Here is a 25,929-nt window from a genome sequence, read left to right as displayed (position 1 = left end):
TGTGGCTTTAACCAGAACCTTCTACTAAAGAAGAAAAGGGAACAGACACTAAAAACACACTAACCCTTAGGATGCCAGTAATGTGTGCTTTTGATACTGGCGTGTTTTGCCAGGAGATGTTAAGGCTAGTACAGTTCTTGCTGCTTAAATGTACCAACAAAGCAGCAACGGGAATGTCCATTAGTGCTGTGCTCTGTAGCAAACAGGGACCAGAAACACAGCACTGCAGTCCTGAAGCCAAACAGAGAGGGGTTGGGAGAAAAGCGTTAGTGCCAAATCCTACGTACAAAACTGCTCAAAAAATCCCTAGGAAGGATACTGGTAAAGAAGGCTGAAAATAAAATCACCTACTCCACACCAGCTGTCAGCCATGTCTTCAATATTTTTATGGCATTCATCTTTCACCACAGCTGTCGGTGCCTCCCTTATTCATGTCATCCTTGTAGCACACCTGAGGGACAGAGAGGTGTTACTTCCCACTTTAGTGAGGGGGAACAGAGACCAGGGGCGGTGTTAACTTGTCAGTTATCTAATACTGCCTTCCACAAGCAGGCTGCAAAAGTTAGCAGGCACAAATCCTATAGAGGAAATTCTTGCATGAAGTCTGAACAAGGCCCGTCAGCTTGCACAAGGAGCAATGTGCTCCCACCTCTTCCAATTGCCAGAAGTGGTGTGAACACAGTGTGGTGTGACTTGCCATGGTCACAAAGGACATCTGTGATAGAAAAGAAACCACAACAGATCATTAAATCTGGACCTCAGGAGCTGAACCATCTTTACTTTTCTTATCATTCAACACTCCACATGGCCTCTACTTTCCTAAATTTCACTTACAGCCTTGTAGGCTTATCTCTTACCTCTCCTCCAGTTCCTGGTCCCACAATCCTATTAAAAGATGAAAAGGTTGCCATCCCTCAGTCTTCTATTTTAGCCAATTCTTGCATCTACCAAAGAGTCCCAGTGGTCACACTGCTATGTAAAGCACTTACACATGAAGAAAAAACAGACTTCTCCTTCACTGAACAGCAGGTCAAATTTCTAAACGAGGAGTTACAGACCAAGATAAAACTATGATTGAACAGCAGGAATCTGGGGGTGAAATGACAACACTCTTCCATACGAACACTGTGAACTCTTGTGTTCAAAGAACATCAACTGGCTCAAAAGTTAAAACCAAAAAAATTAATCATAGTTTAAATCTTATTTTCTATTTTTGCCATGTTTTATATCCATTCAGGGCTTGAGGATTTTTTGGTTGGTGTTTTTTTTTTGTTATTGTTGTTGTTTTTTACATCCATAGAAGTACCATAAGTCACAAGAAATCAAGACTGTCACAAACTTCTTTGCTCCCTATGCAGGTTTTTTTAAGAAAAACACCAAACATGAACATAAAGAGTAAGGAAAGAGGGAGCATCAAAACATACTCAGTCAGTATATTCCTCTTCAGTTCAGACAGGAAAGAATGAAACAAGAATCCACAGTCATAAGATGTGAGAATATTTCTTTTTAATTTAAAACAGTTGCAACAATGTCATTCACAACCTTTCATCTCAGACAAATACTCTCCAAAATGTTAACAGTGCTTCAAGCAAAGAACTCTGAATGGTGCAAAGTAAACCTGTACAGACACTTTCAGGATACAACAGTAAAACCACTGAAGAGTGAATAAAAATCAGAAACTGATCTCAGCCATTAAGGTAGGAAGGACAATGGGAAAAGAATAAAAAGTTATGTCCAGTTACATATTTTGCATAGTCTTCCAATGCATGAAAACAGCAAAGAAAATAAAAATGGCTGCTGCCAGGATGGAGAACAAAAGGAATGAATTGGAGATGCTTCTAAAACAATCTAACGAGCTCTGGTTGCATCTGTATTCAGAATGTGCACTATGACCCAGTAGAGGCTGCCTGAATCAAAGAAAATGGACTGATTCTTCTTTCAGTTACACCAAAGTCAGTCAGAAGTAATGCCACTGAATGCAGTAGAATTACAAGTGACAGTAGTCCAGAAACATCTAGGCTTGTTTTTAAACCATAGCGTTGAATAAATGAATATATTTTTTACCCTAATTATATTTTAGCTAGGAAGATTAAATAGGAGTTTGTGTCTACATGTGTTTTGGAGACTGGAGATTGTGACTCAGAATAAGGGGTCTACTGGATCCAGCATGCTGCTAAGAATGAGAGGGCAAAAGGAAAACAAGGAGAAGTTGAGTTTTTCTTCTTTCCTAAAACTAAATGTATCATATGAAAAAGTAAAAATCAATCCAAGAAGTAAGTGCGTTATTTGCTACCAAGTTCTGGCTTGCCATGATTCTCAGGTTAGATTGTCTCCAACAGCTCACAGTGATTTTTCTTCCTCCATCCTTTTTTGTCGAGAAGCTCTCAGCACACCTAACCCCTCAACAGCTATTACAGTACCCAGACACACAGAGCTTCCCCATCAGCCACTGTCCAGGTTGTCCAGTGAGGCCTGGCCCAGCACAATTAAATGCATACAAATTTTATCAGGCAAAGCCTGATAAATTACTCATCTATTCAGTACAGTCTGTTTGATTGTGGCTTCTGCGTGCTGAAGTTTAAAAAAAAATCCAACCAACCAAAAAACCCCAAACTACTCTCCCCCACGTTAGGCTGAAGAGTCAGTTTACATCCTGCTCCTCCAGATTCATGATATATCCCATCGCAAAAGCAAGATGACTTAACTGGCCATTTGAAAAAGGAGGGAAGCCACTGCTTTAGGAGATAATAATTCCTCAAACAGCTGAAGAACTTTAACACATTTTCAAGTGCAAAATTTTAGCAGATCTGTAAGCCTTTCCCCTAAACTGCTCCTTGCACTTCTGACCCACTTGGTAGTTTAGGCAGGCAGTACCCAAGATGAAGTGAAAAGAATTTCAGAAGCCAAGCTGCTAAAGTTCACCTGCCACCGCCAGTGAATGGCTCTCCCCTTTCAGTTACCATTTCCAGTCTATCACCTGCCAGCTGTCCAAGTGCACCTCCCATTAATCAGTCCCACAGCCATTTCAGTTTTAGGATGTACTAGACAAATGGTTTGCAAGAGTCCAAGCTCCATTCTTAAATCCTATGAGACCAGCTATGTTTCTAGTTTAATAATGAACATGGGAACAACTCTGTTGGCCTTTACTTACCCAAGGTTTCTAAATAAAAAGGTAGTGGCCACCAGGTCTTGTTAGTTTATAAACAGCCCTTTAAGTTCATGAGGCAAGAGGAAAGCTGTTGTGTTGAACTTCCTTGGAATATAACTGGGCATTAAAAAAAATTAAAAAATAAAAAGAAAGAAAAAAAAAAAGAGGCCTTTTGTCCTATTTCTACTGCCAGAATGAAAAAGCACAAAAACAGATATACAGAAGTTTGGTTCTTTCACTTTAAATAACAGGTGTATGACTGCATAATTTGCTGGCATTTTCAAATCTGGCATTTTCTGTTGAAATACACAAATACTCAAAACCTGGAAGAAGGAAAAAAAATTACTGGCAGCTTTTATTTTGTCCAGAACCGGTGGAACAATAATTACAAGGCAGCTGAATCTCACAGGAGCCACTTACTGATGTGCTACCATGTCATTCTTTTGTGTCAGTAAGAGCACTAAGTGCAGGAAGCTTTCCCAGCAGTTAGGCACCATTTACAGTCTACAGAATTATTGCACTAGAATTTCGCTCATAATCTTTTAAGATCAAAAACTGATTAAAAAAAAAATCAACGATGTTTTTTGGCTCTGTGTGAGGCTATATGACCAGAGGGAGAATAATTTTTCCCAAAACACCGGGAAAAATAAAATACCCTACTCATAACCAGATTTTTAATTTGGGTTCTCTTCCGTAGTGAGTAGCTGCCTGAATTTTGCTATTAAACTTGCAGGCACTGACTGCAGAGAAAATGTAATTACACCTCCCTGCCTCTCTTGCACTCCGTAAGGAGGAATTTTTTTTTTCTGACTGTTCCAATTTATTTTGAGGGCTCAGTAAGATTATACGAGGCAACTCCAGCAGCAGTCTCTAAGCAGTGGCCAACACTGTGAACTTTTGGGGTTTTTTTGGAATCATGAAAGGTTTTCCACTCACAATTGTATTTTTTCTAGAATAAGTGTTTTCAAATACAATTTAAAAAACTCACATATATATTCTTGTCTGTGACACAAACTGAAATAACACCCAAAAAAAGAGACAGGAAAGGCCAGCCCCTATCTATGCACCCCTTCATCCCTGCCAGAGATATAAAACCCCTTTTAGAAGGTGCCTGATGAAGAGATCAGATTATTGATGTGTTTGCAAGTTTTCAGCAAGCTGAAACATCATTTCAAGGTGGGGTTGTTTTTGTTGTTTGGGTTTTGTTGTTGTTGCTTTTTGTTAGTTTTTTTTTTTTAAGGGAGGGAGGAGAGATTGGCAAATCAATAAATCAGCAATTTTACTATGCAATTTCCCTCACCAATGGATGGAACTAAATATTTAAGCAATTTTTGGCAGAAAGCAGAATTGCACTGTGAGTACTTTGTCAGGGAGTTGATTTCAGCTGGAATGTGAGTGGTCTAGATGCAAATTTCCCTGAAATAAATATAATTGGACATTAACCCCTTCTTTACTTCCTTCATAAGAAAATAAAATTTAAATAATAGCCTTGCCTGTCCTGAGGGTATGCATTTAATTTTATAGTCTGCTTCTTTTAGGCATCTTTAATTCTGAATCTGTTGGGAAAACCTGCAAAACAAACATTCAAGAGAAGATGAAGAAACCTATGTCTGCAAAAATAAAATCTACTATTTGTCTTTGGCAGAAAACATACAGGGCACGGACAGGAGATTTGTTCCATCTCCATTAGTTTCTTAAGTTTATGCATCAAAAAGGCAAACCAAAATACTGTAAAACTGAATCCCAACAGATATAAATTTAGTTGACTTTTCTCACTGTACCAAAAATAATCTCTTAAATAAGATATTCTGCTTTGTAGAACACTCACACACCCCCTCCCTCCAACTTTGTATGTGATACAATTTCTCTAAGTGGTCCAAACTCTGGTTGAAAACACTGGCTCCCAGTTACCAAAGATACAAATATTTCTTCCTTGTCTTCAACGGATGCATGGACAGAACAGGCAGGAGCTGGGCTGAACTGGGGTATTTTTGTTCAACTCTGAAACTTCTGTTTTCTCCATATACTGCTGCAAACTCCACCAGTAATCTGCATGCTCTTCAGGTATCCTTTAAGGGGTATAAATTTAAAACAATATACTATACATCACCCAATAGAAATTTTCCCTCTAACACTTAAGGAGGCATCAATTGACTGTTTTTAAATAAACTATAAATATCCCATGTTTTCTTTTGCTTTTTGGCAGTTAGGGGTCTTTTGTTGGTTTTAGATTTTCTTTTTATTGAACACTTTTTTTGGGCAGGTTAAAAAGGCTTATGGCTTCTTAAGGCCAGGTAATAGATTTGAGGCCTAACTTGGTATCCTGTGGTAAAAATAAATATAGCCCAGGTCTTTGGGAGGTCGTTCTGAGGCACAGACTCTAAGGTCATTGTAGATCACCCATCTGAAACGAAAACAAGATTGATTACATTCCATGTGTATAAAAATCATCACAAGTTTAACAGTGACTTCTCAGACCCAAACTTAAAAGAGCTTAAAATCTAAAATTAGGCATTGCAACAAGGACAAAAGATCAGAGAAACAGCTGAAGAGGTTTACTGGCAGAGTCGGGAACTGAAAGGAAGAAGGACGTGCAGAGGAATGTGCAGTTACAGTTCAATTGAAGGAAAATCAGGGATTCCCAAGGCCAAATAATAGGAACATATCAAAATCATAGCCAAGATCAGCACTGCCGTACTAGTAATGCTAGTATCAGCCCATAGTTTGATGGGTTTCAATTGATGGGGAATGAAAGGAAGTTGGGGGAAGCCAGATACAGAAATGATGCCCCAAAATGAACGGAGATTTGGAACAGCAAGCACAGGACAGCTGATGATCTGTTCCAGCACAGACCATGTCGGAATCAGAACTGACTCATCACATTTACAGTCTGTAACAATCTTCATTCTTTGGTGGGAAATGTATACATGGTAACTACATGCATGGTTTATCTGCCATGAATACACACCCTACAGATACACGCTTCAAAGAAAACATTTGCTTGTACTTGTGTGTCTCTCCCAAATCCACTCACCTTCCTTCTTTTTTGAGATGACAAACATAGTGGCCACTCATTGTGGATGTTCCCATGTGGCTGATGAACCCAAACAGCTCGTATCCTGTTCAAGAAATATGAAGGGGAACATAAGTCTTTTATTGCTAACATTGCAATATGACACCAGGGGATACTTTCCAATACTGGTGAAGTAGTTTAGCACTCCTAACTCAGACTCTGCATCCCCAAACAATTCCTGTTAAGATTGCAGCATATTCTTGCTTTAACTAGCAGTCAGATTCATCGTCAAACATCAAACCAATCCAAATCAAACCCACATATATCTGTTAGCATATAGCCGGGCTGTGATCACAGCCCCTGCCAGGAAAGAGAAAACAGCAGATTCATTCCTAGTTCACAGAGAGTACCGCAGGAAGTGCCAGATAGAAAGTTCATTCTGCACACAAATTTTCTATGTCTACAAGTGTGATCACAGATCCCCTATAAATCAAACAAAAACCAGAAGATAAAATATGAGCAGCCCATAAAAGAGAGGACAGGAAAGAAACCTCTTCCTTTAATACAAGGACGATTTTTGTGCTTAGAGTCTCTGGAGAACTCAGCATCTGTTCTTGCTCCCCACCCATTCATGCCATTCACCCAAATTACCACCAAAATTAAAAGGGTACCTTCTTTCAGGATATTGCATAAGGACAGGGGCCTGGATTTTGGTGGAGAGGGCTTTCTGGAGCCATTTTACAGTATCAGGTTGGTTATCAGGATTTCAGGCACTCAGTAAATGGTCTCAGTCTATAAAGGCTAAGTACCACAAAAAATAATTATTCCAAATCTTTTTTTTTAACCTAAAAATAATCAATGTTTCCCATATCTCCAAGAGACTAAAGATTGGTCTTTCTAATGTTAGAAACAAAGACATTAATATTCTTATATAATAACAGCAACCACAGAAACAAAAATCAAATTGGTGGTTAATTTTTTTTATAAGACCATTCCAGTCAAGATCAGAGGTACAAGTTCAGAACATACTATAGTTATTAGAATTGGTCACTGAAGATCCTTCAAAAAACATTATGTGATATCCTTATGTTAGAAATACTGCTGAGCTTTTGTACTCTAGCGCTTTTACACTTAAAGTAGGTTCCTTGCCTACTTCACAACTTTGCTTGCTGCACATTAGCCCCATCTTGTGGTTTATTTAGCAGTAGTATGACTGAGGATCTCAAAGAAAAAAAAAGAAAGTAGCAAAGCCATACATGCAGGATACCAACTATATCTGCCATATTTAGAATAAGGAACTTGGATGAAGGGATCAAATCTCTCATCAGACCATAGGAGGACAGAAACTCAGGTGGTCTGTAACAGCAGTGTTATCTTTAGGATGCTCAGCCTCCAAAGATTTAAACATTCTAGCTTCTCTTTGTCGTTTTATCTTACAGCAACAAAACAAAAAGTAAAACTAGGCCAGGAGACTTACATGCTGTGGCAATAAGAAACTTGGACTCTGGTTATTCAGTGAGTCCAGGGAAAGAATCTTCTGAGCAAATACAGCCCACAGAACTTAGCAGCCCCAAAGAGTTGGACACAGCCCCACAGAGTTGGACTCAGCCCCAGAAGCAAGATTGGAAGTAGATTGCCTGGATCATGTCCAAAACCCCATGATAGCTACTTTCAAAACAGAAAGGAGCTCTACGAATGGTGTAGGTGTGATGCAACAACATGACAGCCAGTTCTAATATGAAGGAGAACTTACTTCCAGACCCGTCTTTGATCCTGGGTCCCTCCGACTCTGTCTCTGCAAGGGTATTGGCATTAGAATTGTCCACCATATTCATCAAGTCCAAAGCAGGCTCACTTTCTTCCTCGAGTTCAGGATGGCTGAAGATCCATTCCAGCGCACGCTCCAAATTATTGTTCTGTGAGTCAATCAAGCAAAAGAGCAGCCTTTAATACATTCTCTAATATCATCGGTCTTTGAACAGAGTAAGGATCGTCTTCGACAGTACTTAAAACTTCTAAGATACATACTCTGACTCCATGGAAAATAGTGTTCAACCAGCACTCTGCAAGCTTGACAGATGGAAAAAGAAATCCTCCCACAATTAATCCCCGCGGCCCCCGGGTTCTCATCTTGAAGATGCATAGTTTTAGGCATTCAGGTTGTTTCTCAACAGATGGTAAAAGAAGCTAAATTTTCCTCACTTTCCTCCACATTTTAACATTCAAGTGAAAACTCGAACCACCTTCCCCACTCTAACCCAGCCAAGTCAAGCATCCCACACTTTGCCAGAATAGCTCTACGTGCATCATCCGCTAGCTGGATTTTTATACGCATGTTTCAAAGACATCTGAGCATGCACAGGTACGAAGCACATAATATGATACGAAACCCAACAACTCATGGAACTCACTGTTGCCTTCAGCGCTTGAATTGCTAGATTCCTTTGGAAGCCCATGGAAATGATAATTGCAACCATCTCTTCAGGAGGTTGGTTATCTAGCCCAACAGCTTCAAATGCAGCTGCTCCACTGGAAGCAACTTCTCCAAATGCAGGTATGACCAAGGGCTCAGCAAAGTCTGGAACAAACAAACATTCATAGTTCATTCTTTTGCTCCACTGAACTGAAAAGTCAACAACAAAGAAACAAACAAACAGGACCTCAAAAGCAGTCCTGAAATCAATGTAAGTTCATTTCACTGGCCCAGCTGGGACTTAGATGTGTGGAAAGCCTTAAAAACAACAAGGTGAACATGCACATTAAAAAATATCTAGGTGGACAAAATCATACTGAGCAGGCTGGAACAACTTGGCACATCAAAGAGCTGAAAGAACTGCAGGAAAGTAGCCAAGATTGGTATGGAAGGAATGATGACACCAGAATAGTAGACAACCCAGCTGATACACATATAGATGTAAAATGAACTGATTCCATAGCTGAAATATGTCAATTAAGGCCAAGTGAAACTCATTCCCCATTTACACAAGCAACACAAAAGCCCACGGTGAAGTGTGAACTCAAACAAATCTGGAGTTTCCTGGCAAGGGAGTGCTCAGGTATACTCAAGTGTTGAATCATGGGTCCAAACTTTGCATGGATGAAACACAAGAAGTGGAGAGCATCTAGTAGCCCTGTCCATCAGTAGATAGCCCAAGTTCTAAGTACGGCATGAATGCTCTAGCCTGAGCTACAGAAGGCTGATATGGAAGAAGAGCATCGGGACCACAGGATTCTTTGTACTTACACTTGATCATAAGTCAGCTTCCCCTTTAGCAGCACGGACCTAGCCAAAGGGTGGAAAACAGAGAGCTGGCCCACACCGTCAGTGAGGACAGAAGAGTGTACTTCTCATGTAGGTTAGGTTTGTTGTCGTCTTCTAGGCAGAGGATGCCACATAATGGTCAAGATCTGCATATCCCAGGAGCAACTTAGGAAAATTCACTCACACCTCCAGGTTTCCTGGGGTGGGGAAGGGGGCCACTGTTTCACTGTTACACATCACAGAATTTCTACTGACTGCCAAAATACACAACCAGTTGAATTTAACTTACACCTTCCAATCACTGACCTGGTTCTTCCATGTGTGCAATGATCCAGTTGAAAGCAACTTCAGCACCCAGGTTGCCTGTATAGTACACAGCTTTCCGACACGCTTCCAAAGGAAAACCCATCTCTGCCAGCTGCATAACTGAAGACTCATCAATATCTAGAGCTACAAGAAAGGACCTTCTAAAACTTAGAAGTCTAACTTCATCCATTGTATTGTATTTCTTATTGTTATTCATGGTGCCACATATTACAATGCCTATCTCCTGTGTTTGTTTTAGTACTGCAGTAAATCCACACCCATTAGAAAACATGCTTCTACAAAGCATTATAGTATTTGTTATAATTACTGGTAATCTTTTGTCTCAGCAATCTACATAGATCCTTAAACCTTGATGAATTCCTACAGGACTTTATTTATTAAAAAAACTCACCACTGGATTTCAAGGGGTGAAGAAGTTAGGTGCTGAGCTTAGCTAGAGATGGCAGCCAAACGCAATCACCTCTCTTAAAGGCAGGATCTTGCAGGTGAGACAAAATACAGCTGCTGGATCTGGCAGCTTCCAGTTGAACTTCATCTCTGAACGACAGAGCCCAACAGCTTCAGCTGAGATCAGAATCCAGAGGGAGCCAGGATCAAGCTGCTGTGACCCCCAGAACTGCAAGATCCTGCTGAGGAGCAGGAGATAAGAGGAGCAGCTCATATTTTGGCTATGCCGATGCCACTACAGACTCTTAAAAGAGTCCTGCACACATGCAAGTAAACACTGAACAAGTACAAAAACAGCTGTTGTTTAGAAGCATGCAAGGCAATACTCCATGCATCTCCATGAGGACAGAGAAGCCATTAGGTGAGCAAAAGCACAACCATTTTTTAAGCACCTGAAATACCAGTCTCACAAAAATGAGATACATACACTCCACAAAATGATTCGTCGTATGATCTGAAAATTGAGAAAGGAAAAAAAAACAGGGAAAAGGACTTAGATGAAGGCTAAGTAGATTCATATGGTAAAAACAATTCCAGTTTTTTAAAGTCATAGAAATATTTGACGTCAAACAGGCAGGACATGCTCATCCTTACATCCCTGATGTTTTTACCATGAATTAGACCAGGGATGTTTCTGCTCGGTAATTTCCATAACTCAACTCAGAGCAAAGTGCACTGGTACTATAAACCAGTAAGAAATATAGCTGATGGCTGACCTAAACCAGCTTAAGCAAGAATTGATTTTTTTTACAAATAAGGTACCATCTTCCATACATTTACAATCAAACTAGGTCAGTCCATTGAGCAAGAGGATAAAAAAATAGGTTTTGGTAAGGAACCTACAGATAAGGGACAAAATTAAAACCTTTGGAGAACAGAATTTTGCCATAGCCTTTGTTCTGACACACAATTTCAGGTACTAGCTTCCTTTCACATGCATACAGCCTGATATTATACCACTGCTGTTATAAATATCCAAGCAAATGGGGCAGTCATGTCATGAGAGTAGTTGCATTACTGGTTTCCTATGAAATACTGAGGCACCCAAACTTAAGTCATCTGGAGGAAATTGCAGCAACCTGGGTCTAAGGTCAAACTATAAAAACATGATTTTGCTTGCTATAAACCATTTCATTCTCCAGAGAAACCCAGGGAATGAGGAAGGAGAATATTCTAATATTCTTGTTTCTGAACTTTAGCGTAAAAGAAACAGTCTTCAATTACTGAAGCACAGAGCTGCTTTTTTGTCCTTAGCTCCAAACAGTGAAGCTTAAGGAGAATCAGTATGTGCTAGGACAGGGGAATACAGGAGAGAATCAAGAGAGAAGCATTCAGTAAATACCTTTTGGGTCATCAGGAATGATAATTGGAGGAGCAATGTCTGGAAGTTCCTCTTCTTCTGGCTGAAGACCCCTGGCCCGAAGGTGGTTGATATCTAGGAAATCTGGCATGTCTATAGAAACATCTACAAAAGCAGAGAAACAGGCCAAGTTTATGAATCCAGCAAAATGACCTCATGGTACAATCTACTCCATCAGAGAGGGGACTCTGGTACTCAAGCTGTAAACACAACCAGAATTCTTCACCTGAAAACGGTCATTTGAGAAATTTGAAACAATAAAGCACAATTTAACTAGGAGGTCAGACTACATGAAACTGTATTTTAACTCCACACGCATGATGGATGGGTTTAATTTGTAATAAAAGAAAAGAAGATTCAATTAGGATCTTCACAGTATAAATTTGAGACTCAAGCTAGATCCTCATTATAGAACAAAGTGTGTACACTTTATAGGTTATTTTGGATAGAATGAGAAAAAAGTAAATATAAACGGCACATACCAAGTTTTTTGGGTATCCAGTCAAGGCCAAAGGTGAATTTCTTTATCTGCACCACTAAGTACTCAGGAAATGAAGCAAAACGAGAAGTCCTAGGAAGCAAAAGAAATACAATTCAGTGAAATAAGACAACAAAATCACAAGCAGCACAGATTTCAGCACCTTGTCCACACTGAGATGAATAACTTTGCCCTGAGTGAGATGAACAGTGATGGATTTTATAAACATAAATTTCACAAAAGCATTTCCAAGTACAGTGGAGAAGTATGGTAGTAGCTTTCTATGCATTCATATCCTGAATGGCAGCCCAAACCCTTGCAGACATTTCAGCTTGTAGGACAATTATAGGAAACAACTGCAAGTAACATTGTTTGTCCTCAAACCAGGACAAACATTAAACTCACTTACTCAAGTTGTTCTGAAGTTGAAAGTCAGGAAATAAATTTTGAATGACATATTGGCTAGAACTTCAGGGCACGGGCTTAAAATACAGCTTGAACAGAATGGAGTAATAATTAAATCTGCGTTTTTTTCATTCCCTTTCTAGTAACAGTAGCATTGCCCATGAGGTATCAGTCCACCTATAAAGCATTTCATTAAGCAAAGATAAAAAAAGCTGTCATTTGTAGTTTTTCACATGAAAGTGCTATATAAAACACCTACACGATATTCTTATCGAACTACTATGATGTTCATCAAAATTGGGGATGACTCTTGAGTTTAAGCGGATCCCTGATATTTGCCCACTTAGTGAAAAGAAAAAGTTTAATCTTGAACACAAAGTAACATTATATGTACCGCCGTTCTCCTTCTCTATGCTCCCCTTTTTCCCCACAATTAATCTCCTGCATCCTTCCCTTTATCTTCCATTCACACATACCATCCTTTCTTCTAATTCACCTACCTCTGGGTAAAATATAGTAAATGCATCATAAATATAAGGCCTTCCTACCATACTATAACTAACTACTTTCTAAATTCTTGTTAACACTTGCAATTTTATTAACTTTATCATCTGCAGCACAAAACTTTTGAATTTTAAATAGCAAATTATTCTTCATCTTTCAATGCTTTTAAAGGCCTAATGAAGAACAGCTAAATTACAAATCAACCCTAGATCTATTTGAAGACTAGAATGTTCTTCCAGCATGTTCGCAGTTAATAAAACAAACCTTTAGATTTCTGCTACATTTTTCTTCATCATGTGCACTTTTCTCCCAATTTTCAATACATCAGTGAAACTATGCTAGATCAGCAATGAGTCATTGATACATTAAGTGATGTAAAAATAGAAGGTACCTAGCCACAGTAAACCAGTTGCAGAGCCAGATTTTCAACCACTCCTTGCTGCTGACATAGAAATGGAACTGGAACAAGAGACTAACTCTTGTTCTCAGCAAGAAATACTGCCCTGAAAATTGCATTGATCTCTGTCTGCTGTCTTATTTCTTAATGCTTTTTTAAGAGCAAGATGTTCTTGGTTCTTTTATCTACCTGACTATAAACACACAAGATAGATTACTTCTTTTATATGTTCATCTTGTACGATGGCCCCAGATAAGTGACAGCAAACTTAATAGATGCAACCAAACACTGTAGCATACAAAGACTATGGATTGAAATCCAAACACAAACAAAAAATTCATAGAACATAATAACATATGGAGAAGAGAAGGCTCCAGGGAGACCTTATTGCAGCCTTCCAGTACCTAAAGGCGGCCTACAGGAGAGCTGTGGAAGGACTTTTTACTAGGGCACGTAGTGATAGGATGAGGGGGAGTTGCTTTCAACTGGAAAAGGGCAGGTTTAGATTAAACATTAGGAAGAAATTTTTCACTTTGAGGGTGGTAAGGCACTGGAACAGGTTGCGCAGAGAAGTTGTTGAGGCCCCATCCCTGGAGGTGCTTAAAGCCAGGCTGGATGTGGCCTTGGTTAACCCGGTCTAGTGGGAGGTGTCCCTGCCCATGGCAGGGGGGCTGGAACTCGATCATCTTCAAGGTCCTTTCCAACCTAAACCATTCTATGATTCTATGATAACAAAAAAGTTTTCAGCATAGCACTTCACAATACAAAAATTTTCATCCATCTAAAGAACTTTCTAACAAGAAACACAATCTTCACTTGCTTCACCCTGTTTTGTTGCCACACAATGCTCTTCAGCATTTTTAGTCAAATGAAGACTTCAAGAGACTAAGCACAGAGATCCAGACTGTATCTCCTACCACACAATACAGAGCTCCATCACTAGTCGATACATAGAATCTGATTTCAAAATGTGGGCAGACAAGCTACAAGCATTTAAAGTTCAAGCTCTTAACAACAAGATCCCATCACCCCTAGAAGTTTGACTTTTGTCAGGCTTGATCTGCACATTACATTTATGAGCCCCAACACCAATACAGCGCCAAAGCCCACTATGCCTTTGTCTATTTCTCTCTACATTGTGTCCAGGTAGTAAGATAAGCACAGAGCACTACCATATCAGTTTTTAATAGGCAGCTAGACACACGCTTACTTAACTCCTGCAGATTTTGCTTGAAGGGCACTGCTCCAGAAATCCTCTACGTTGCTCGGTTCAGAAAAGGCCTGCAGACATGCACTAAATGGGATCTTGGCACGGACAAGCTCTGGTGGAGGTCTCCTTGCAGCTTCTGCTTCTCGCCTCTTCAATTCATAGGCAATTAATTCATCTGAGAAATGTACATGATACTAAAAGCTAAATGAAAATTGTCATGGTTATGATGTCCCTTACCAGTCCTATTTTTGCAAGTTTTAGAAATGCAAAAATCTACTTATTAGTAGAACTTTTATATGGTCTAACTAGCCATCAAACCCTTTTGCCTGCATTAGGGTCAGGAGCTACACTTACAACCACATCTCTTTTTTTGAAGGTTTCCGTTCATGGTGAAAACACAGAACTGGAAATAGTGGGCAACAGGCAATTAAAACCTTGCCGTGACAGCCAGAATCCTTCATTAATAGTAACACCAACTACCCACTTTATCAGCTCAGTCTGACTTGGAAAATTATTGCTGTCTATCTGTGTCATCTGACTTTCTAGACAGGATTATGAATGATCTAGAAAGAGTCCTGACAATGGGAAGTTGAGCAGCACCATATGGTAAATTCATAAACTAATATACCTCCTGAGCCATTACCTAGAAATAACATGCTCTTCTATAAGCAACAGAATCATCACTGAAACTGATGAACAAAGAATGTGAAGTTCTCCAAAACTTAAATTTTCAAATCAAAATGGTATTTTTAAAATATATTGTCCAGTTCAAGGAATTGTGGGCCAGCTGACATGCAGTAGGTGGAATTCTGTTTTGTGCTATTTCAAAGGATCTGATCAAATAATCAGAATAGTTCCTTCTGGCTTTAAAATATCTTAAATTTTGATATTATGAAGGAAACCAGAGGCACACCCCTCTTCTAGTGTTCTTGCGATGTCCCCTTCACTTCCACCTCAAGCATACATTTATTTAGCTCAAGCATGTATTAGCAGACTATAGAAGTGATCATCCCCCTGTACTGGGCCCTGGTGAGGCCCCACCTCAAATATTGTGTTCAGTTTGGGGCCCCTCACTACAAGAAAGACATTGAGGTGCTGGAGCGTGTACAGAGAAGGGGAATGAATCTGGTGAGGGGTCTGGAGAACAAGTCTTATGAGGAGTGGCTGAGGGAACTGGGGCTGTTCAGCTTGGAGAAAAGGAGGCTGAGGGGAGACCTTATTGCTCTCTATAACTACCTGAAAGGAGGTTGTAGGGAGGCGGGGGTCGGTCTCTTCTCCCACGTAAAAAGCAACAGGACAAGAGGAAACAGCCTCAAGTTGCACCAGGGGAAGTTGAGGATGGATACTAGGAAAAATTTATTCACTGAAAGGGTTGTCAAGCACTGGAAAAGGCCACTGGTTGAATTACCATCCCTGAAGGTATTTAAAAGACATGTGGATGTGGTGCTGAGGGACATGGTTTAGTGGTGGACTTGGTATTGTTAGGTTTACAGTTGGACTCTTATGATCTTAAAAGTCTTTTCTGACCAAAATGATTCCATATCTTAGCCTGCAAAACCCTTCACCACCAATTGCAGGGGCAACCAAGATTTTTCAGTACCTCCCTCCTGCTTCTAAGTCTTCTATACTTCTCGGCCATTTTCTCCTTTAAAAAAAAAGTATGCTTTCTTGGGTAGCTAACAGGCATGAAAATCTCATTCCTGTATATTAAATCAATGTTCACCACTTCATCTTCCTTTCCTCCAGCCCAGGATATCTAAATTGTGTATTCTAGCTTTATAGATGATAAACTATCTTATATCCCTATTCTCTGTTATCACAGTAGATCTTATAATCTGCTGTTAATGAACACAAAGGAGATTTGTTTTTTTCATTGGTTTTTTTTTATTATTTATTTTGTGTGTGTGTGTGCACGCGTGTTCATTTTTATAAGATATTCATTAGCTAGTATTTTCAGTTCCTTTTTTAGGATTAAGAGGTTTTATATACTGGTTCACTGTCCAGGACTAGGGAAATCCAATGCTAATGAGGATCTTTGGGCACACACATGCTCACACATGCACATAAAACAAAGGTAAATAAATTGTACTACAAGTGGTGTGGCACATCCCTGGGTCGAACCCAGGTTAAAGTTTTAAATCACAAATCTCTGACATCTTTATCATACAAACTGCTACCATTCTTAGTGATACATTCCTCAGCAGTGACATTTAATGGTGGTCCCGTGGTCTGAGAAGAAATCTGTCTGAAAACTTGCCAAGAATATCCAAGTAGATTCCTTCTTCCCTAAAAATATAATCAGGGATGGTAAAGCCACGAACTGATGTGTGTTTAGAATCTCCTTTAAAGAAAACCAGAACAAGTAACTTTCCCCTGATGAGTTCATTGGTTTGATTTGCCACATGGCTTTGAACCATTCTGTCCACAAAAAGAGACCACAGGGGGGCGAGGAACTTCATTCCCTCATGGTTGAAAGAGTCACCAGGTCAGTCAATGGCCCAGTTTCTTTCTTTACCTTTGTTTGTTGCTGCCTCCATGGCAACAGGTAACTGCATGATATAGTCCACCCTCTCCGTGTATCGGACCTTTCTGGACTGGCAGCATTGTGTGCGTTCTTCCACCAGGAACCGGAAAACATCACTAGGGTTTTCTGAACCTACAGGGTTCCTCTGAAAGGAATATTACATGCAGTCATTTAAGTGACAATCATTAAAATGACCAGAGAATCCAAAGGCTGCTGGTCGTTTTACGGCAAGCACAAAGACACCAATCTTGCACCCAGATCTGACAGCTCAGCTTGCATTTTATTGCATGGAGAACTCTTACACCCACAGAGAATCCCACTGAAGTCCATAATGTCTGCATACACAACAGTATCTTTCTACACATAATAGCTTGCAGAGTATGTACCTAATGAATCTGACTGAGTCAAGGGGAACATAAGAAGGTAGGAAGGTGTCAGGCTACAATAAAGATAGAAAGCTCAGGTAAATAACACGGAGCATCCTTTCAGCAAATAGAATTGCTCCTACCACTCTGAATCTGCACTGAAACAGAATGGCCAACTTGTAGCTCATTATTCAGATGGGAATGTCATACAAATAACATACCTCCTCTTTATTGTTCATGTTAATGTCTGTTATCAGGCAAAAAACAGAAAAATGTCTTCAAACCACCCTATAATCAGTACATGCGGTTTGGGATGTGGAACATTATGCATGCAAATGTGAATAACTTCATCTAGACTGTAATACATGAATAACCACCCTGGATTCTTGGGGAAAATGGGAAAAAGAGGGAGGAAGAGTGGAAAAGAAAGAAATGCTTTAAATGAAAACTGCAGGCATTGTAAATTTCCTTTTCGGAAAGCCAGCATTAAAATTCACAGTACTGTTTCTTTTACACACGGCATTGAGCTGGAGCTCAAGTGGAACTAACATTTTATACAGAAATATTCAACTGGCAAATAGTCACTTTGCTTTCAGCAGGGGAGTCCTTCCTCCCATAATGATTCAATGGCGTACAGATGGGTTTTGTAAAAGAACTGGACATAGTAATTAGTTTGCTCCCATCGATGATATAAAATTGGAATAATAACAATACCCAATTCATTAATATTCCAAGACAGACTTCAATATGGTAAACAAATGGATAGCATGTAATCATAAAACAAAAAGCCATTTAAAATGACAGTCACATATGTTTATAAATCTTGTAGCCTGTACAGTGATGCTTGACCACTCCATATCTCTTGCAGTTGTTATCAGCAGCACTGGACCTGTGTGTGATTATGCAAGAGTCTGAAGTAAAGAGAAGGGAGAATGAAAGAAACACAAGTTTCTAAACCAAAATACATTTAAGTTAGTGCTGTTTTCTACATATCCAAAACTAAAAAGATTTGTTACACTCAGATGACAGCCACTCAGATAACAGCTCTGCCCTCATTGTCTAATATAACCAGGAAAAAGAAGCAGTAATTCAGATTTTCTCACCTCTACTAGATTTATAAGATGTAGGAAAAAATCCTGTGCGTCTTGTTGTCTATTAGAGGAAAATTCTGGGTGGCCTTTACTTATAAAAGCCTTAAACATTCGGGGAGATATTCCATTGTGTTGAGGCTAAAAAAAAGAAAGAGAAACCTAGGATTTTTACCCATTCCTGGACCAAATAACCCAGAGTCACTCCCCTAGATCTGTCTATGGCCCATTTCTGCCACTGGAGAAAAGATAATTCCAGTTTCACCTGGTTTTCCATTTTAATAAATACGGAAAGGGTCCTGAAACATTTTTGGGGTGTTTTAGAATACATTTTATGACATAGTTTCTACAGTGTTCACTCTATCTGTTTTTTCTATGGCATTTGCAAGTTAAAAGAGATTACTGAAGGTTTGCTAAAGGTTAATAGTTTTCAGAAAGGCTAAAAGCCTACACTTTTTTCTAACATTTGACATTCCTTTCAGACTCTCGTTCCACCTAAAAGTATGTGAAGCACTTTGGTGTATCAGCTAGCAGCTTTAATCAGGACAAAACCTTTCCACAGATCTCTATAGAATCAAGCAGAAAACAACAAATGTGTGCAGCATGCATTCCCAGATGGGTTGTTAAGAACAGACATGAATTTGCAATTTGCAGGTGTTGGTCATGTTGAAGGACCGTAACATACTGCCTTTATCCATTCAGTTATATCAGTAGGAAACTACCCCAAATCAGAAAGCCTCAAGCTTCCAAGAGAGTTCTAGTTTTGATTTTCTCACTCTCTATACCACTTCAAGAAGCCTCCCCAACCTCCCCAAATTGCATCCTCAAAACACTAGCTATTATCCCTTTTAAATAACACTTTTGAAAGGGTCAGAACCTTTTACTCAGATTTGTCCTCATCCTCCATGAGACCAAATAATTTTCAAGACAATCCAAGCAAAAGTGTAGCCTTTATGATATGTCAGAGGCTATTAAGCCCTCATCCAGCGTCATTCTTTACCACAATTGCATTATCATAACAATATAAAAATAGAAAAAGCAGCATGAAATGGAAGGCATGCAAAACACACACTAAAAGAGCAAAATTTTATTCTTGGTTTCACCAAGGTAAGGTATTCCTAGAGCCACTGAAATCAGTAGCAGATTCTCAATTTTAATGCTTTTTCAATTTCTGGCAGTACACCAGCAACCACATTAGGCTAAGATGTTCTTTAAAGTTTCTCATAAAGAGACAGAGTCTCAGTATTGCTTGAACAAAGAGAGGTTCTAAGGATTTCTGAATCTTGGGTTATATACCACTTCAGTGTCCTCAGCTGCCTTTCATCAAAGCCAGGACTGGGAGAGAAATGCATAAACCAGCTCAAATTACTATATACCAGGCTGCTTTCTATGTCAGAAGCAAGAATATGACAAGGTGGCACATTTGCCCTGATATATAATGCAACAAGTTTGGAATTAAGCCTTCTTTCCATCTATATACTTTTTACTCAGCCATTTCAGCAGGGAGAAGAGAAACATGCCATGTGTGACAGTCGATAGAAGAGGATTGGATCTTGCCCTCCTCTAAACCCTTTCCACCTCCAGGACAAGAAAAAATAACAAAAGAAATAGCAAAGCTCTAAACAGAAAATCAAGTCCTAGCTGATGACACTTTGGCCTTTCAGCCTGTTTTTAATGTTGTGTCCAAGAAAACTGCTGCCATTTCCAGACTAAACTCCTGTGGTGAAAAATTTTAGCTCCACAGTACCACGAGTATTTATAGAATACCTAGCATACTTTCCCCATCAACAGTTGCAAAACAGTTTTGCTAAATATAGACTGTGCTGGACCACTGCAGATCTCATATGAATGCTTTTACAGGCAACAATTCCCCAAAACTTTGGATGAATTCCAAAGACCCAGAAAGCTAGATAACTTCTTTGCATGTAGGAGGGGGGGGGGGGGGAAGTAAAAGAATAAAAATGAGTAATTGATTCTATAGACACAAAGCAGAAGCACTTGGAAATGCTGAAGGCCTAAAATCCTAAGCAATTATGTTTATTATGTCAGTACAACTCTCCAGATGACAAAATACTGTCTGTATGTATACCAGTATTATTGGGGGAATGAAAGACACCAAACAAAAAAAGTACCCCCAAACCAACAAAACATAGATTTGTATGCCCAGAGTGAGGGAATGGAGAAAATATCTATTCTTTATTTTTTTGGCTAAATAAATCTTCAATACAACAAAAAACGAAAGCATTAAAAGCTGTTTCAAAACCTAATACATGCTATGAATTGCTTGATAAGGAAGTCACATGATGGATGTGGACAAGGGAAGAGCTACAGATGTCGTCTATCTGGATTTCTCTAATGCCTTTGACGTGGGCACCCACAGCATCCTGCTCTCTATATTGGAGAGATATGGTTTTGATGGGTGGACTGTTGGGTGGATGAGGGATTGGTTGGATGGTCGTATCCAGAGGGTAGTGGTCAACGGCTCAATGTCCAGATGGAGATCGGTGACAAGTGGTGTCCCCCAGGGGTCTGTACTGGGACCAGTACTGTTCAATATCTTCATCAATGATATAGACAATGGGATCAAGTGTACCCTCAGCAAGTTTGTGGACGACACCAAGCTGAGTGATGTGGTTGACACACCTGAGGAATGGGATGCCATCCGGAGGGACCAGGACAGGCTCAAGAAGTGGGCCCATGTGAACCTCATGAGGTTCAACAAGGCCAAGTGCAGAGTCCTGTACCAATACAAACAGGGATGAAGGGATTGAGAGCTGCCCTGCTGAAAAGGACTTGAGGGTACTGGTGGATGAAAAGCTGGACACGATCTGACAATGATTCTATGATTCAATGTGTGTTTGCAGCCCAGAAAGCCAACTGCACACTGGGCTGCATCAACAGAAGTGTGGCCAGCAGGTCGAGGGAGATGATTCTTCCCCCCTACTCTGCTCTCCTGAGACCCCACCTGGAGTACTGCATCCAGCTCTGGAGCCCTCAGCAGAGGAAAGATATGGACCTGTTGGAGTGGGTACAGACGAGTGCCAGAAAAATAATCAGAGGGATGGAACACTTCTCCTATGAGCACAGGCTGAGAGGGTTCAGGTTGTTCAGCATGGAGAAGAGAAGGCTCCAGGGAGACCTTATAGCAGCCTTCCAGTACCTAAAGGGGGCCTACAGGAAAGATGAGGACAAACTTTTTAGCAGGGTCTGTTGTGGCTTTAAACTGAAAGAGGGTAGATTTAGACTAGATATAAGGAAGACTTTTTTTTTTTACAATGAGGGTGGTAAAACACCGGAACAGGCTGCCCAGAGAGGTGGTAGATGTGCCATCCCTGGAAACATTCAAGGTCAGGTTGATATGGGGCTCTGAGTCACCTGATCTAGTTAAAGATGTCCCTGCTCATTGTATGGAGGTTTGGACTGGATGACCTTTAAAGGTCCCTTCCAACTCAACCTATTCTATGGATCTGCATGGTCCCTCCTTCATCTATATCTACATCCAGCACCACTTAATCTTGCATTTCCTAGACCTGATTTCTCCTGAAATCAGGTGGTATATTGTCAGACATTTCCTGAAAAGAACTCCTCAGCTCTTTATACTTCTTTCTGACATTTAAAGAGGGTTTAGAAGTTTGCTTCCAAATATTCAGACTCTAGATAAATTTCTTTTGGTTCCTCAGAGAAGATAAACGTAAGTTGCAAGTTCTATGAACTTTTGCACTCATCACTGGTGCAGCAGAACACTTTTTTAGCAGAACCAGCGGCTGTTTTAATGCTTTGCACAAATAACCCCTGACTAATATATTCCTGACTAGAATCCTGCACATTCCACCTTGCTAAGCATCCCATGCTGGATCCACACGTGTTCTTCAATGCCTGGCACCTGTTCCCTTTTCTCAGGATATCACTTTTACCTAGTTACCAGGCTGCACAAACTCAGTCAAATACCTTGTGTTCTTCTTTCATCACCTGCTCAATAAGCTCAGATTTCATGGGTGGCTTAGAGTACTGGCCTGAAAGGAGGCCATGTCCCAGTTTAGCCCTGTAGGGAAGAAAGTGGCAGGGTGGAAACAAACATGTGAGAAAAACAGAAAAGAGGAGAAGATTTTTATTCCAAGCAAAAAAAGAAGTTTACCATCTTTGACGCCCTGATGAGACATCATTACCTCCAATTAAGTGGGCAAATCTTCCCATCCCACCTTGTACCTTATCTCACTTTCAAGCCCACACAGAGGTGTTCTTTTGCCCTTCCATTATATTATTTAGATTCCATTTAACTTGACCAAGTAAATCATTGAGAAGTGTCACTTACATCTGAGTGTTGAAATCTTGCGTTGGATCAAGAGGAGAGTAGTCAAATATTCGTGGAAGGTTTCCCACATACCTGGGCAACAAGAACAAAGCAGAAACATTCAAGTATCACAGCTAGATTTACTCAAGAATATCCTCAGCCCTCAGCAGTGATACACCAGCAGGCTTCCTCTGTGCTAATAAGTCAAATCTGCATCATAGCAATGATTTAATCTATCCCTGGTGAGTGCTTCTACCATAAAAAAAAAAAAAAAAAAAAAAACAAACAGTAAAGAAATCAGGAAATGGACATTTAAGTTTTGCTTAGAAGCTTCCTGCTATAAAGGATATGGCGGTGTTGTTCATCCGGAACTTAAATTCTATTCCTTGATCTTGAAATAGCTGCAGGACAGTGTTGCCCAAAACCATAGAGCTGGGCTGAAAACCAATGTACTTTCTACTTTCTATTTTGTCAAATAAATTCCAAACTTGTATCAGGACCAAAACATGTAAAAAGAATGTTTCTATTGAGTTTCTTCAGAGAAACAAAGGCTAACTCCTGACAATAAACACTGAGATGTACATTGTTCTAGCCAGTTTGTTGTAAAGTGAAGCATTTTGTAGTACTCTATCTGAGCACTGGTTCCCTTGAGCACAAGAAAAACAGGCTAGGTAGGTACGGCCATGTTAAAAGAACACATCTAATTTCTGCCTGGTCCCTCTTTCATCAAAGATCTCCACTGCTTTGTTGATACTAAGTGGTCCAGGTAACTCCAAGGACCACATTGTGGAAAGCAACCTCCCTTAGTAAAGTCCATTTTGATATTTTTCACACATGAAGGTAGAAAAGACAGCACCTAATGAATCTACAGACTGTACTCCATATGGTTAACAAAGTAAACAAACAAAAGTTTTCTCCCTGTTCTTCTCCAGAAGGCAACTGCTATGTGAAAACCTGGGAGGCTTTCCAAAAATCTAAAAGCCTTACTTCCAGCACACACACTACTACTGCTGCTGTGGAATGAAAGAGCACTCTGAATTTTACTACAAACCATAGGCTGTCCTTTATAAAAAGGCTTCTCTCCTTGGAGTGATGTGTTCATTTTTGATCAGTCAGGAATATTTCATATTCTTCTGTTGTGCTTTTACCTTTTTACTGTCTTAATTATTCAGTGGAAGAATACGCTCACACTACTCTTTTCATAACATGAGGGGTTTTTTTAATAAGAATTTTAATTAAAAATATGCCACTGCTGGTTTCCCCTCTTCTTAGCCAGGCTTGAATGCAAAAGGTGCATTACTTTCCACTAGCATGGATCAATATTAACATATTTGTGCTGGTACAATACACTGGAGCAACAGAATGATTCCTGCAGCTATATGAAGGCATGGGCCAGTACAAAAAACCCTAATGCAATACTGATAATACCGAGATAGAGATACGTATATAGGTATGTATGTAAAAAGTAGAGACAGAGCAATCAAGTTTACAAGTTGGCATATGATTTCCCACCACTGAAACTAAATGAGTAAGTTCTGATTTCAAAGGCAGATTGGGTTTTGTGTTTTCCAGAACAGAACAATACAATCAAACCCTCTAAGCAGCCACTGAACTGACTGAAAGAGACTAGTTTGCAGGTGAAACAAAAATGAAGATACTGTTATGATTAGAAAAACAAGACATTGAGGAATGCAGCAGCTAGTGACAAGAACTAGTTTGAAGCTACTTACGCTCGCTGGAACTCTGGGATGCTGAAAATGGCTTGCATGACAGCACTGAGGTAGCAGCTATTTCCCAGGTTCTTCATGCCAGTGTATCCTGGGCCGTACATGGGCTTGAGTTTCACACCAGCTTCCTGAATCACTTCCCATTCAGAGACTCTTGGTTTTATATCATTATCTCTTAGCCCATTCTCTGTCTGAAAGCAACAAGATTTTTTTTTCAACCTGTTTAACTTCTGCAACAATTATGCTGCTGCTATCACCATCACCAACTTTGTGTTCTATACTCTAGAAAAGAAGAGCCAAACCAATAGGCAAAGGGAGCTAGATCCTGCATGTAGAGGAGGAGATCGGGGTCAGAAGGCCAGCAGCTTGTTCTTCCAATGTACCTCTTAGCTCTTTACCACAGACCATTGGCTCTTTGAGTGTTCCTAGTTGTGACCTCAATCCCACTTGGAAGCTTTGCTTCTCTCAGGGCTGTGACCTCAAGCCTCAGCATCAAATCACTGCATTTTTTCAGGTTTCATATTCCATTTGTAATGACCAGCTGAAAAGCTGCAGATCCAAGAACTTCTTTCAAATGGGAAAAGCCAAAATTTGCCATGCTGAAGTTTCTCCCCTTTACAGCTCAGCTTTCAGCTTGTAGGTACGTAGCTTGTTCACAGCTAGGTAGGCACAGGTCACTACAGTGTCATTTACTGGTAGCACTATTCCACCACTTTGCTAAGAACTTTTCAGACTGGTCCGAAAACTGGAAGCGAAACCTTTGCAACAGCTGAGACTAAGTTTTCAAGGTCACTGAGTAAAACAGGTTTTCTAAAGAGATTGCTGGATAAAAGAGGCTTTTTATCCATGATATTGGCAAGGAAATTAGTATACCAAAAATATTATTAGTACAATGAAGGCTTTTGAAACTGCAGTTTAACTCTTCTCTATCATTTTAGAGTTATTAGTTTTCTCTTCACTTAGACACTAAACTAGTATCAGTTTTATTCATTTTTAACATTTTTCATGTTCAGGTTCTCAGGTACTAGGCTATGAGCTTCAGTGAAAAAATAAAAATAAAAATAAAGCCACCTGCCTTTGTAACTATATTCCATTCAGACTTCTTAGATTATTTAAACAGAACTGGATTAACATCTACCAAGATACAAATTATTACAAGGACTTCTCTACTACTACAGACCAGCAACATGTTCAGGAACAGGACCCTTTTTGCCCCAGTCCCTTTCTAGTGTACCACACCACAGACCACGCTGTTTTCTAGACTTGAGACAAGGTATTTTTTCATTCCATAATGTATTTATTAACAAGACCTAAACTGAATTTTATAACTTTGCATAAAGAACCTTTCAACCACTTTTTTACTTAACCATTTGCTTAGCTTAT

General features: G+C 39.8%; 1 protein-coding gene across 1 annotated transcript in view; it reads right to left on the bottom strand.

Annotated features, from left to right (window-relative positions):
• Window positions 1-1,484: 1,484 nt before the first annotated feature.
• The window catches only part of USP13 (ubiquitin specific peptidase 13), a 56,100-nt gene continuing 31,655 nt past the window's right edge, over window positions 1,485-25,929 (bottom strand). The window contains exons 8-21 of the mRNA XM_082486849.1: window positions 24,550-24,737; window positions 22,841-22,912; window positions 22,477-22,570; window positions 18,544-18,669; window positions 17,067-17,220; window positions 14,552-14,726; window positions 12,040-12,128; window positions 11,540-11,662; window positions 10,625-10,651; window positions 9,730-9,873; window positions 8,573-8,739; window positions 7,915-8,077; window positions 6,183-6,267; window positions 1,485-5,552 (exon numbers count right to left, since the gene is read on the bottom strand). Of these exons, the coding sequence (XP_082342975.1) occupies window positions 5,459-5,552; window positions 6,183-6,267; window positions 7,915-8,077; window positions 8,573-8,739; window positions 9,730-9,873; window positions 10,625-10,651; window positions 11,540-11,662; window positions 12,040-12,128; window positions 14,552-14,726; window positions 17,067-17,220; window positions 18,544-18,669; window positions 22,477-22,570; window positions 22,841-22,912; window positions 24,550-24,737 (1,701 nt within the window). The 3' untranslated portion in view covers window positions 1,485-5,458. The remainder of the gene's footprint in view (window positions 5,553-6,182; window positions 6,268-7,914; window positions 8,078-8,572; window positions 8,740-9,729; window positions 9,874-10,624; window positions 10,652-11,539; window positions 11,663-12,039; window positions 12,129-14,551; window positions 14,727-17,066; window positions 17,221-18,543; window positions 18,670-22,476; window positions 22,571-22,840; window positions 22,913-24,549; window positions 24,738-25,929) is intronic.

The sequence above is a fragment of the Vanellus vanellus genome (genome assembly GCF_965231255.1).
Source record: "Vanellus vanellus genome assembly, chromosome: 8".
Taxonomy (NCBI): Eukaryota; Metazoa; Chordata; class Aves; order Charadriiformes; family Charadriidae; genus Vanellus; species Vanellus vanellus.
This window is presented reverse-complemented; position numbering and strand designations above follow the sequence as displayed.